The sequence below is a fragment of the Talpa occidentalis genome, unplaced genomic scaffold (assembly GCF_014898055.3).
Source record: "Talpa occidentalis isolate TD23 unplaced genomic scaffold, MPIMG_talOcc4v2.1 talOcc4.5, whole genome shotgun sequence".
NCBI classification, from domain to species: domain Eukaryota; kingdom Metazoa; phylum Chordata; class Mammalia; order Eulipotyphla; family Talpidae; genus Talpa; species Talpa occidentalis.
In genome coordinates this window covers 66,554,964-66,569,533 of record NW_023604861.1, presented here as the reverse complement: position 1 = coordinate 66,569,533, position 14,570 = coordinate 66,554,964, and the positions used below count along the sequence as shown (strand labels likewise).

The following is a 14,570-nucleotide window of genomic DNA, read 5'->3' as shown; positions in this document are numbered from 1 at the left end:
TTTGACCCTAGTCCTTCCTCTCCCCTCCCACCCCCCCATAGTGTGTCTCTGGTTTATAGTTGTTTGTTGATTTTGATTTTTACAAATTAAAGAGCTTCTGCACAGCAAAAGAGACAATAATCAAAACAAAGAGAAACCCCACCAACTGGGAGAAAATTTTTGACACAGCACTAATGATAAAGATCACAAAAATCTACAAAGAGCTGATGAGACTCAACAAAAACAAAGAAAATAATCCAGTCAAAAAATGGGCAGAAGAGCTAAAAGGAAACTTCTCCAACGAGGAAATGCAAATGGCCAACAGACATATGAAAAAATGTTCAACATCACTTGTGATCATGGAAATGCAAATCAGAACTACAATAAGATACCATCTTACACGAGTGAGAATGGCACATATTAACAAAACTAGCAACAACAAATGTTGGTGAGATTGTGGAGAAAAGGAACTCTCCTGCATTGCTGGTGGGAGTTCAAACAGATCCAGCCACTATGAAGAGCTGTGTGGAGATTTCTGGATCTACTAAACATACAGCTTCCATATGATCCAGCAATTCCACTCCTAGGTATTTACCCAAAGGACACAGACACATCAATTCCAAAGGGCACTGCATCCCTATGTTTATAGCAGCACTATTTACAATAGCTAAGCTATGGAAACAACCCAAATGCCCAAAAATAGATAACTGGATCAAGAAGATGTGGTACATATACAAAGTGGAATATTACTCAGCAATCAAAAAAGATAAACACATGCAGTTTGCAGCAACATGGATGGAGCTGGAAGGGATCATGCTCAGCGAAATAAGTCAGAAAGAAAAAGAAAAATACCAATGGTCTCACTCAAAGCAGGAATTTAGAAAACCTAAATAAGGGACCAGGAAAGAGCTTTGCTTTTTAAAAGCAGTTACTCAAAGACTGGGAACTGTAGGAATGATTTTTTAGGGAGTATGGTAACAGTGACAGTCAATGAGTATCTAGGTCAGGTATTGTCAACCTTTTTCTGTAAAGGAGCAGGTACTAAATATTTTATGCTTTGCAGACCATTCAGTCTCTGATACAACTACTCACTTCTGCTACTGTAGCATTTAAATGAACCTAGACAATATATAAATGAATGGGCATAGTTGGGTTCCAATATATCTTTATATAAGTGGGCAGTTGATCTGGACCTGTAGATTCACTATCTCCTGACCTATGTTTTGAGAATTTTCAGAGACTGAGTTGTTTTGAATGCAAGAAATAATTGGATTTAAAAAATAAGTCCTCAATTACAAGACTTTGTTTTTCTTTGTTCTTAATAGGTGAACATTATACCAGTGATTGCCAAAGCAGATGCAATTTCTAAAACTGAACTACAGAAGTTTAAGATCAAGCTCATGAGTGAATTGGTCAGCAATGGCGTCCAGATATATCAGTTCCCAACAGATGATGAAACTATTGCTAAAATTAATGCTTCAATGAATGTAAGTTCCTAGTTGATTATTAATTTTGTTCTATATGTGAAAAAATTGTAAGTAATGTTACTACTAATATATTTTCACCCATGTCTTCCAAAAAGACTTCAAACAGATGAACTATCCAAAATCTCGGTATAGGAAGATGTTTGGTTGGAAAAGTATGATCAGAAAATGTTTTGTAAAATGATGACATTTGTGAGACTGGTACTATACCTTTTGTGGAAGCATATTTACTTGCTCTAGAAAAATGCCTTTCTATCCCATCTTTAAAAACATGAAAAGGCTTTGTATCCTCTTTTGGAATGCTTTCGAATTTTAAAATCTATTTGAAGATGTCTAATTTCTCTTAATTTCTTCAACTATCCGATTTCTTAAATATCTGTTTATATTTTCAAGGGTCATGGGTCTTGGTGTCAGACAGACTTATGATCTGTGGAGCATTATAATCTCCTTGAGACTTTTATCTGAAAAAAAAGTGATAATAGTATTTGAAGGTTGTTGTGAGGATACAACCTTTGTTCACTGCCTCACACAGCAACAGTTCATATCATTGCTGCTTTTTTCCTTTTCTGATTTTTCATTTCCAATTTATATTAAAATACCTAAGCTAAATATATAGAAAATTGATTAATATAAATGGAGTATCTTAATTCCTGTGTTGAATTGTCTTTAGATCTAATATTTCTTGTTCCCACCTGAGGTCTAATTTTTCAAAAGGTACAATAATGATGTATTTATTATTTATGTTATTTATGTTAAACTATATTAACCCTCAGCATCAGACATACTAATCTCCTCACTGCCTCTAAATTCTAGCTTTTTAAAAAATCTCCTCTTTAACTCTCTTGAACGGTCTCCTTTTTGGATTGTATTTTCCTGTCCACAGAGATCTTTCACTTTTCTAAAATCCTCTAAAATTTACTGTATTTAGTATTTATTTGGGACTCAAATATTTGTTTTAATAGCATTTATCTATACCACAGTAAATACAGATACACACTTTAGTTACATTTTATGTGTGTGAGTGTGTGTATAATTTTTTCAGTGTTATCTTTCTCTTTCAGAATGAATATACTATTGAGGGAAATAATAATTATTCATTCTTTTTTAATTCCTGTATCATAATACCTTGTATATGGGGAATGCACAGTAAATAATTTTCTCCGTAGGGGTGAAAATGACTCTTGTAAACCTACTCTTGTACATATTCACTGCCAAGCTTCGAACATATGACACGCAGCAGATCATTTGATTTTTTGACAAATTTTGGTAGTTCATAAATATTAAGTAAATAATAGTCTCTTCTCCATTTTCCTAAAAGTCTTGTTCATCATTAATCACACAGATGTGAAAAGTGATTGATATCCTGGTTTCTTTTCAGGGACATTTGCCATTTGCTGTAGTAGGAAGTATGGATGAGGTAAAAGTTGGAAATAAAATGGTCAAAGCTCGCCAGTACCCCTGGGGTATTGTACAAGGTAAATGAGATAAATGATATCTAGAAATATGTTTGTTGTCTAGTAGTCTGAAAGTTGCATTTAATACTTTCTTTGAAGTGATGCTTACTTTGGACTATGATTGGCTATGATTGGTTGTGTTCTGTTTTGGCCAAGTTTATAAAGACCCACTTTTTACATTTCTAATGTAGCACATTGGCTACCCAGGTACACCAAGAAATTCAAATGGTGGGAAGCACTGGTCAGGTACTTATTTTTTTTTTAATTTATTTATGCATACAAGAACTGGGGTACAGGCCAGAGGTGTGGGGGGTTGAGAGGATTCACCAGAGACAGAGTGGGGAACAGAACAAGCAGATTGACTGAAATACACTGTTGAGGGTAGCAACAGGTGAGACAGGAGAGGTCTGCTGTGCCATGTGGGTTGCTCCCTGGTCAGGGATTGAACTCTTGCTATAGAGGCTGCAGATAGTTTCATAGGCAGCGTCTTAACCCCTTGCACCACCAAGGAGGCCTCTGGTCAGGTACTTCAAATATGATTTGACTGTAAATAGTAGTGCCTAAACATGATGCATAAATTAATTACTAGCCAATTCTGGAACACCATAAACCTTCTTGTAAGATAGTTTTTCCCTCATCAGTGTATTGCCAGCTGTTCCAAAACAGAGCAGTCAACCAACTAAAAAATTTTAGGATTGTTTATCTAGAATTATAATAAGTACAATTGACCCTCCAGATCTGTGGATCTGCATCTGTAGGCTTAACCAACTACAGCTGAAAAATATACACTATATTTTAGGCCTATAATGGTTATATCTGTACTGAATGTGTACAGACTTTTTGTCATTCTCCTAAACAGATGTAACAGCTCTTTTCATAACATTTACATTATATTAGGTATTATAAGAAATCTAGAGATGATGTAGAGTATGCCAGAGGATACTCTACCATTTTATATAAGGGATTTGTGCATCCATGGAATTTTGGTCCTGGAACCAATCCTAAGGACCAGCTGTAATTAGTATTATCTGGTTCTCTTACTTGGGATGCTAATTAGTGGGGATGAGATTAGCTCTATTAATACTGGTTTCCAAATGATCTTTGTTTTTAATTGACAAATTTTGTAATTAGTGAAAAATAATGGCAAGAATTAAACATTTCTAATATATAAAATATATAGGAATAATAAGTACATGCAAAAATTGTTGGTCACAATAACATGTTAGTAGACCTCTCACCATAAATATAGGAGAACCATCTAAATTTGGGCCTCCCTGGTGGTGCAAGAGGTTAAGCATAGCACTGTGGAGCTGTCCACAGCCTCTGCAGCACAAGTTTGAGTCCCAGCCGGCCAGGGAGCTACCCACATGGCGCAACAGACCTCTCCTGTCTCGCCTGCTTCTCTCCTCAACTGTATATTTCAGTCAGTCTGCCTGTTTTGTTCCCCACTCTGCTCTGGTGAATCCTCTCACCCCCTGCACCTCTGACCTGTGCCCCAGTTCTTATATGCATAAATAAATAAATCTTTAAAAAAAAAACCAGACATCTAAATTTACTAACTTTATGTACTGTCTAACACAGAATCATAGTTGTAGCACAGTATAAAAAGAGTTTGATAAATCTAGCATGCACAGATGGTGTTTTTGAGTATGCAGAATTTACTAATTTAAGTTTAGTGAAGTAATTTCACATACTCTTTAAATACTATACAAAATGTCTTGAGTATAGTTTGTAAGTTCCTAAACAAAAGATTCTTGAAACTGGGGCACATAGTAATGTAATATATTTCTTCCAGTTTCTTATTTATTTATTGTCTAGTAAATAAATGTAAAGCAAATTTCTCAATCTATTAATTAACATTGCCTATAATTCAATGTGTATAATGCAAGATTTCCTTATTTGCTTGTATAAAATAATCATAGCTGTTTAATCAGACTTGTCATTTCATTGTTTCGTTATTTCAAATGTGTATTCATTCAAATTCTCAATTGTCAGTCAGGAATTAAAAACTGGTGTTGCTGTTTTCTTGTTTTTCTGAATAGTGGAAAATGAAAGCCACTGTGATTTTGTTAAGCTCCGGGAAATGCTCATTTGTACAAACATGGAGGATCTGCGAGAGCAGACCCACGCTCGACACTATGAACTCTACAGGCGCTGTAAGCTCGAGGAAATGGGGTTTATGGATGTGGGCCCAGAGAATAAGCCAGTCAGGTAAGTGGGATTTCTTTGGGAAGTCAACCAAAGAGGAAGGTGAAGAGGATTATACCTCTATTGATCCAGAATAATGGAGAAATTGTTTTTCAGAACTCTCCCAAACTGTGAAATGAAATCTTTTAGTAATGATTAATAACTGTGCTCATCAAATCATTTGAAGAATTTTTGCTTTTAAAGAGTGCCTAAGTCCTCATCTGACTTAAGGAGATAAGTAGAAGGAAGAACATAGGGCAAAACCCAGTATTTCATTCCGAAATATAACTAAAGGAAAAAACTTTCATTACTTGGTTTTATTTTTTTATATTTATCTGAAAGTACATTAATCATGAAAGAAAATTAGAATGTGAATCATATTTGAATAAGCTAAAAAACCATTAGTTTTTATCCTCATGAAAGTTTGGTATAACTTAAAGTTAGTAAAATACCTTGCAAAGGAAGAATGACAGTAGTTTTAGGGAGTCAGAGATTAGATAGTTTCTTAAAATAATGCAGTATAGTGGCAAAAATTTTAGAACCTGATGACCTGGCTATTAGTATTTGCCCCAGAGTAATAAGCACAAAAGGAAGGAGGAGAACATTAAATTCTTGCTGATGCTACATATGACATTTGGGAAGATGTAATACTAGATGAAGTTAATATTTTTTTTAATTTTCAATCTGTGGATTGAAATTTACGTATGAAATTGTAATATGAGCAACACAAAGCCCAGGAAAGAGTATCCAGTAGGCCCAGTGGAATACATATCCTGACCAGGAGTGAACATGAACCTGATTAATTGCCCCACCAGACATCATCTCATGATGGAGAAGAGGTAACAGTCCAAAAGATCACCAGGGTAATAGTACCTAAAGGAAGTAGATGGTAGGCAGTGAGAATCAAAGATTACTCAAAACATCTTTGTTTTAGTGTTTCTTCAGTCTGGGAACCATCTGCTCACTGCAGGTGAAGATTGGAAAAAGAAAAGGAAGTTTTTCTCTCTCTTTTTTTTAAAGATTTATTTATTTATGCATGCAAAAACGGGGGTACAGGCCAGAGGTGTTGGGGGGTGAGAGGATTCACCAGAGACAGTGGGGAGCCCAACAGGCGGACTGACTGAAATACACTGCTGAGGGGAGCAGCGGGTGAGACAGGAGAGGTCTGCTGCATCATGTGAGTCACCTCCCTGGCCGGGGATCAAATTCCTGCTGCTGTAGCTGCGGATTGCTTCATAGTGCTGATGCTTAAGCCTTTGCGCCTCCAGGAAGGCCCCAGTTTTTCCTCTCTTAAACCAGGTTACAGATTAGATAGGAGCAGGTACATTGCTCCTATTGCTTGCAGAAGAATTGGGAGACTGTATCTCAGTGTGAGGAAGGCTTCTGCCTTTGTACCCAGGAACCAATGAGTCTCTGCCATTTCCAGGCCCTCTCTGTCTAAGAGAGGGGACATTTCCTACTGAATTTCTTGAGTCAGGTGCAGCAAAATGTCTTTTCTCTTTAGACTTTCTCGTTTTGGAACAAATTATTTGATAGTTCATTATATCCTAGTATATTAGGAAGGTTTTACTTGTATAGTTTTAAGTAGTTAGGTTTTATTTTCTGGGTAATCGTTCCCATTTAATTTGGGGTTTACATAATAATAACATGTACTTTGGTTTGTATGTCCCTCAGTATTATACTTACCTATCAGTGAAGTTCCTTGAGCCTGCTAGGGTGACTTTTATTTCTCTTTAGTATCCAGCCCTCTTCATTGCCATACCTTTAGTTTGTTTTTCCATTTGCATTTTACTGAATGGTTACACTAAGTTATACTACCTGAATCCATCAACACTGATAGTTATTTTAGATTAACATAAGCAGTCTTTTTTCCCCATAATTAATCACCATTAACATTTGAGTACAAAACCACTGTCATTGAAGTGTTGTGAGATCTATAGTTTTGAAAGAAAGATTTGAGCTATTTTAGAGTTTTTGACATGCTTTTTTATGTCATGACTTTTATGTATTTGGAACTTATAAGAAATAGTTAGCTTTTTGCATTTAGTCTACAGTTAAACTGGACAAAGCTTACCAGGTAGTAGGCGATAGGTCTTACTGCACTCCTAAGCAATTCAAATGCGTGTGTAGAGTGAAGCGTTTTGTTAAGAGTTGTATTTGACATGAATTCAGGATAATATTTAAACTGAATTTATCCTTTTAGTCCACATGTGAGGCCATTGAAATGTGGTAAAGATTCTGAAAATGGAGAAAGATATACTGATAAGTTTAGAGACATCTATAATATAAGACCAAAACTAACACAGATTAAAAAACCTGGTAAAGAATAAAATATTTCCTTGAGATTTGAGGCATTTATATGTTATCTTGGGCATTTTATACATTTATAAGTTTTGCTCTTAAACTGTTCTTCCTCAGGAAATCTGTTCTGCATGCCACACACTGTCTGCTATAGTAACTATTGTACAACATTTCTTCCTTTATTTTGCCTGAATTTATAGAATTCTATACCTAAGAGACTTGTTTCTCCATTACAATACTTAAAATTAGTAAAATTGCTTGTTAACACATTTTAAATGTTTAGTTATGAATTAGTAAAGATTTCTAACTGTGACATGATTGGAAAGTGATTGTGTTCCCTGTTAAACTTTTGTGATATACTCCTGACAAGCTGAAGTGGAAGACTCAGCACTTCTGACTTAAGATCTGTTATCATTCTAAAATGCTACAAATAAGAAAATGTGGCTGGCCATATTTTGCTTGGTTAAATCTAGCTATACCTCCCAGCAATTTATATCTTTAAATAACTATTTATGAAGAAACTGAAATGTCTCAAGAGCTCCTTTAGATAGTTGGCTTACAAGGATGATAATCTGTTAGGCAGACAGATATAAATGCCAAGAAGAGATATAAACAAAGTGCCATGGAAGTTCTTGGGAAGAACAATTAGTTTCAACTGTGGAAAACAGAAGGCTTTAGAGAAGAAGTTTGAATTTGATCTTGAGGAATAAAGGATTAGTTTGCAAAATAGGGGGTTGGGAAGTAAGCAGTGACATTGGAAGCAGAGATGTTAACAACAGATTAAGGCATGAAGTAAGTGTTGTGTTTTAGGAACAAGGAATAGGTTGGTATGGCTGGAACCTTAGGCTGAGTGGATTTCATTGGTAAGAAATGAATTTGAAAAGATAAAATCAGACCAGATTGTAAATTTTCTTAAGTGCTATTTAAAGGAGGTGGGATTCAGTAGATAACATAACTTTAATGAAGAGAAAAGAAATTACATCTGTTTTTTGTGGAAAGTCTTAAGAAGCAGCAAGAAAAAGTAAAAAAGAGGAACTGAAAACCCAGAGATCAATTAGAAGATTATTGTAAGAGTTCGGATAGAACTTTATAGAAATCAGGTGAGTTATATCATAGTATGTCTATAGAAATCAAAAGAAGATTGGATTAAATGTTAGGGTTACAGGCTAAACTCACAGACTGTGGTGATCAGATGGGGAGAATAAGGGTAAGGAAAGAGCCAAAGGTGACTAAAAAGATTTCCAGACAATGACGCCAGTTATCAAAATGATAACTTTGAAAGGAATTTGTTTCCTTTGAAAGGAATTTGTTTGGGGTGAAGTGAAAGTATTTTTTGCTAAGGATTTGGTAAAATGGATATTTCAAAATTTATAGTCTATTAGCTGTAGCAGTGTTGCCTTTTTGTGTCTTCTGCTCTAGGAAATTTCATGTTTCAGGTTTCTCTATGTAAGAGGATGTTGGTACCTATAGTAGGGCTTGTGTTTGTTTTACAAGTTTGTTACATTGCCTTTTTAACATGAAAGTATATTACAAATAACTTTATAGTCTTCAAGAGACCTATGAAGCCAAAAGACATGAATTTTATGGTGAACGTCAGAGGAAGGAAGAGGAAATGAAGCAGATGTTTGTGCAGCGAGTGAAAGAGAAAGAAGCCATCTTAAAAGAAGCTGAAAGAGAGGTAAATATACCGGTTTGAGGTGCTTGGTATTTATTTTAGCTGTTCTATTAATTGGGGGGGATTTATCTAAAGAATTTGAGAAGCTTTTGGACACTTCTTGTTCATTAAAAAGTAGCTGTTTTTATGTAGACATAGTTACACTATATCCCTACTCTGTTCCTAGTTACTTTATTCACTGTGCATCTCTGATAAGCTTGCGTGCTTTTTTCCCATAAAAATTATACCTAAAAAAATTAATAGGAATGCCATAATTTCACCTAATGTCTAGTCTGTACTCAGTTTTCTCCATTTTTCCAAGATTGTCTTTACTGTTCCTTTTTTGTTGTTGATTTTTTGCTTGTTTTTGAACCAGAATTCAGTCATAGATATTATTGTATGTGGGTGCTCTGTTGAGTCTTTTTATTCAAGAACAGTCCTGAGTTTGAGATTATTTCTAAGCATCAGTGTGGAGATAGGAGCTGTAATGAATAGAAAACAAGGATGCTGGTTTTTCTTTTAACTAGTAAATTAATGGTAGTAGGGTGAAAACTCTTCTTTCATATTGGAGTTTATGTACTGTTGGGCTTGTTTATTACAGCAACATGTGTTAACAACATTAATACAATGCATTCTGCTGAACATAAAGGGAATGAGGTGGGTAGTATTTCAGCTTTAGGATGTTTTTCTAACAGAGTGAGTGTTAAAAGAAATAACTCAGCACCTTCATTTGCTTTGAGATTCAAATTTTTTATCAGAATTGGGAAAACAAGGAGTACACTGGGAGGTTGAGAGGTGATGATGGTGTGTTAGGACTTTTTGTGTGTCTGCCTGCTTTGATGTGGAAAGTCAAAGTTTATCAACTTGCCCTGGCTGATGTGGAAGGCTTAAGTTATGACAGGAGGTTTGACTGCTTAGATTCAAATATTTTTATGATAGCAGGAACCATTAGCAAAGCAGATCAGGAAATGATGCTTCTCTGAAATGATATCTTCAGGGCTTTACTTAATCATCTACTTCAAACCTATTCTGTCTCCATTGTAATACTTTATTGGATCATTAGACAACCTATTCCATATTTGGAACATTTAATTTGTATTAAATTGGAGTTTAACTCTTCCCAGTTTCTACTTTTACCTCTGACTTTTAGTGAAATATTTCCTTAAACATTATATGTCATCTTTTCTAGAAAACAAGTCCTACTTTTTTAATAAATGGCCAGTTGCTTCCCAGACTAAAAATAATAATTTAAAGCTTATCAACCAGACTAGAGGATAAATTGAAGTTATTTTTTTATCTAGATTCTAAAGACTGTGCTTAGGTTCTTGACAGGCGTGACCATGACTGACTCGGAATTTACTGTATTCCCTAGATCTTTTTTTCTCATGTAAATAACAGTTAGACCAGGGAAATATCATGGTATAATGTAAACTTTTTCAACACCTACTTTAATTGCAGCATTATATGTATTTAAGTATCTTTTTTACTTTATCTATTAGACACAGGCTATTTTTCCCTTTATGATGCACATTTTTTGCAGTGAGCATTTATGTCTAAAACTCTAAGTTTAACAAATTTTGATTAGACTTCAAGGTGAATGACGAGGGGAAAATTTAATAGATTTTTTTTTTTTAAACAAGCAATCTTTATTATTTTTTTTTTTAAAGAGGCATGTATTTTTATTTATTTATTTGTTTGTTTGTTTGTACATGCACTGGGTAGAGTCAGAAGCGCGGGAGGGTGAGAGAATTCACCAGAGCAAGAGAGGGGAGCAGAGCAGGCAGAAGGGCCAAAGTACACTGCTGAAGGGAGCAGCGGGCGGCAGGAGAGGTCTGCGCGCCATGTGGGACCCTCCTCCAGTGGCCGGGGAGCAGCCGGGGATCGAACCAGCGCAGCAGAGGCCGCGGGCAGCTTCGCAACCCAGCGCTCAACCGCTGCGCCACCGGGGAGGCCCCGATTTTTTAGGTTTTTGATTTAAATTGACATTTGACAAATGCTTACTTAGCAAATAGGTTTACCAGTATTGCTTTTACCAATTGTTTTCCTACACTTGGTGACTTTATTTGGGAAATAAGACTTTTTTTCCCTTTTTATAGCTTCTGTAACTTGTTTACCTCATGAATTTTAGAAATTATTTAAACAGACTGTGAGAAAATGTAGAGCATGAAAATAAAACTCTAAGGAAAGGTGAGGTGTTTTAAAAACAGGTTTGTTCATGAGATTGGTGTTTTGTTTATTAAGTTTTGCATGGGAACCCATTTTAAGATTAAAGTCAACAAAGGAATTTCATATAGAATTTTTACTTAAAGCATGAATCAGGAAGAGTGTGTAGATTTACTGTGTAGGTGAGTTTTCTGCAGTTGTATTTTGAGCCAGAGTACATGTTGTCTATGTGCTGCCACACTGTGTCATTAGTGGGAACTACACATTTGTTTCAGCTACAGGCCAAATTTGAGCATCTTAAGAGACTTCATCAAGAAGAGAGAATGAAACTTGAAGAAAAGAAAAAACTTTTGGAAGAGGAAATAATCGCTTTCTCTAAAAAGAAAGCTACCTCTGAGATTTACCAGAGCCATACCTTTATGCCAGCAGGCAGCAACCTGAGGAAAGATAAGGACCGTAAGAAGTAAGCCATCCCCAACTTCCCAAACTCTGCAGCCCCCATAAATTTCTCTCTCATTGCCTTATTTGATCTTTTTTCATTTATTGTGTTATTTTTATTGAGGTGACATTTATAAGACTGTATATGAGTTAGGGATATAGATTTACACCTCTTCAAATGCATGTTAGCACACCATGCCCATCTCCAGAGCACTTTTTCAAAACTTATTTTAATTGCAGCATTGTATGTATTAAGCATAATTTTTTTTAATTTATTAGAAATAGGCTAGTTTTCTCTTTATGATGCAGATTCTATTGCAGTGTTTATGTATAAAAACTCTAAATTTAGTTTTCAACTAGACTTCTCACCATTGTTTCCTTACTCGCAGTCTGTCTACTTCAATGCCAGCTCCTTGAGAGCATAGACCTTGCCTGTCTTGTTCTCTGCTGTTTCCCCAGCATTTAGAACAGCAGCTGGGCACGTATTAGCTACTCAGTAGAGTTTTGCCTGAATGAATGAACAAAATAAAAATGGATCATAATGTAAAGAGGGCCATTGGGGTGGGGAGATATGCCTCCTCCTATTTCCATTTAATGACTACTGACCTACCATAAGTTATGTTACTTCCTATCTTGCTTTGTTGGGTAATCATAGACATAAAATAATACTTGATAAAAAACTTAATTCTTAGTTTCACTATTTTTAAAACAATTTCTACTGATAATGATTTTGTGAGAATTTTTATCTTAATAAGGGAACCAGGCTTTCGATTCGAACTCCTGTGCTTTGATGTCAGAACTTGTGAAACCAATGGTGGACGTAAAGATGCAGAGGAAGGTAGAGAGGGCCCCAGTACAATGGGGCGGCCATGAGTAGCATTTGGATGATAATCCCAAGGATTTTAGGTTTGGGGTATGTGTTAAAATCACAGTTACCAAAGTTTTAGAAAATAAGTTTCTTCCCCCCTCTTTTTCTCACTTAAGCTTTTTGCCATTTTGATTATTTAACTGTTCATGAAATTCATTATTGAATTGTTATTTTGGAAATGTTTCTTTGTGGGTCTTGTCTCCGTTCATTCCAATTATCTCTGCTTTAGCAGCATAACTCCTATGTTCCTCACAGAGCAACACATCTTCTGTAATACTACCACCACATCTTCAAAACCCAGCATTTTCAGAATACTATAATTCACCCTCAAAATAGTTAGGGAAACATAACCTTGGTATATGGTGGCTTTCTGTATTTTATACTGTGAGGAAGTAAATCCACAAGATTTTTGTGGATATAATTGGTCTTTGGACTCTAAAGTTTCAGGGGCAAAGAGAGAAGGAATTTCTCATTTGTGAATTTTTAATATAAGCTCTACAGGGGCATGGATCTTTATTATTTTCATTGATATGTTCATACCTGGAGCCTTAGAGTAGTGCTAGTACTGAGTGGATAATGCAGTTTGTCAATAAAGTGAATATGATTTATCATAGCTGTGTTTTATTTCAACATTGAATGTCAAAAGATTAACTGAATATAATCTATTGCTGTTTTTCACTATGCTTTGAACTATAAAGTTTAAGTGACTTTTTGCCTCCTTAACCTCCTCATCTTAACCCAGTGCTACTAAGATTGGATTCCCCAATTTCATTTAGTTAGTATAAGAAAAGCACTGTAAAAATTGTCAGCCCTCTCCACCAAGAGAGGCTGTTTAAAATCAGAACCAACCCCATAGTTTTTGAGAACTCAGAAGAATTCATCCTCAAGAAAATAAGGGTTGATAGGTTTTTGTTTTTCTTTTCCAAAATTCCATAGGTACTCTGTAGTATGTTAGATGTGTATGTGCTCTTTCTATAAAAAAATTGAAAAACTAATGACTAGCAATTCTTATTTCCTATATATACATTTTTATTGTACCAATCAAAAGGTTTTTTTCTCTTTCCAGCTCCAATTTTATGTAAAACAAAGGTTCCAGATCACAGAACGTCATCAAGCAAAAGTTATTAAAATATTAGATGTATTATTTGATTTTCTTGCTGTTTTTATTTGCTATATCACTTATTCTATACTAGAAAATGGTCACAGTTACTGCCTTTTATGGAAGATACTTAGTATAAAGTTAGTATGTAACTCAAATTGGAGATATAAGTTATATTAGTTTTTGTTATAAGTTTTTACATTGCTGGCTTGCAGTGAATCTGGATCGTTTCTCCTGTCTAGTCACTGTCACTTTGTAGTGCTGTACTATGGTACAAAGTGTCAGTGCTGTTGAACATGTGTAACTCAGTCATATTATGGATATCTAATTGCATTTATATTCCAAAATCAACCTCCTCTTTGTATAAAGGTAAAATTTGGAAATATATTTTAAGATTTATTATGTAACCTGAAACTCTTAATTTCTCTATAGTTTTGCAGAACTTTAAAATTATTGAAGTGATAACATGAACTTAAGCTTTTGTATCAAATATGTAACATGGTGACCTTTTATACCTTATTGCTAATAATCTGTTGTTTTGATGAAAAAATGTTTAAAAGTAAAAATACCTCCTCCCACAACGTGGCAGAGTAGAGAGTTATAGATGATTTTCTCCCCTAAACACAACTAAAAGGAAAATAATGCCAGAATAAAATTAGTTCAAAGGGAAGATTCAAAGGTCCACTGATGGATAGAGGACTTCTCTGGAGGTTTTGTGCTGAGTTAGGTGGCATGCTTTGGGGATGGTGAGTAAAGAGGTAAAGGAGATCTGCAGTCATGCCAGTGGAACAGTTTGGGAACTGGCTACAAGTCCTACCAGGCACAGTGAATGTAACCAGTGGAACTTTTCACAGAGGGATCATGCATATGAACTTATACATATTCAGCACCATGGGAGTGGTCACTGGTGTTTGGCAGCCCTAAGTTCAGTTGCCAGGAGTTC

The 14,570-nt window shown here is 35.3% G+C and overlaps 1 protein-coding gene across 4 annotated transcripts in view; it reads left to right on the top strand.

The window, feature by feature from the left end:
• The window catches only part of SEPTIN10 (septin 10), a 69,351-nt gene extending 55,709 nt beyond the window's left edge, over positions 1–13,642 (top strand). For 3 of the 4 annotated variants that reach the window (XM_037527388.2, XM_054701185.1, XM_054701184.1), the window contains 7 exons: positions 1,305–1,466; positions 2,842–2,938; positions 4,960–5,128; positions 8,951–9,083; positions 11,498–11,685; positions 12,416–12,573; positions 13,595–13,634. In XM_037527388.2, coding sequence (XP_037383285.1) covers positions 1,305–1,466; positions 2,842–2,938; positions 4,960–5,128; positions 8,951–9,083; positions 11,498–11,685; positions 12,416–12,533 — 867 coding nt within the window. In that variant the 3' untranslated portion in view covers positions 12,534–12,573; positions 13,595–13,634. Of the gene's footprint in view, positions 1–1,304; positions 1,467–2,841; positions 2,939–4,959; positions 5,129–8,950; positions 9,084–11,497; positions 11,686–12,415; positions 12,574–13,594 lie in introns of all 4 variants that reach the window. The other variant, XM_037527385.2, reaches the window with a different exon arrangement.
• Positions 13,643–14,570: the final 928 nt, after the last annotated feature.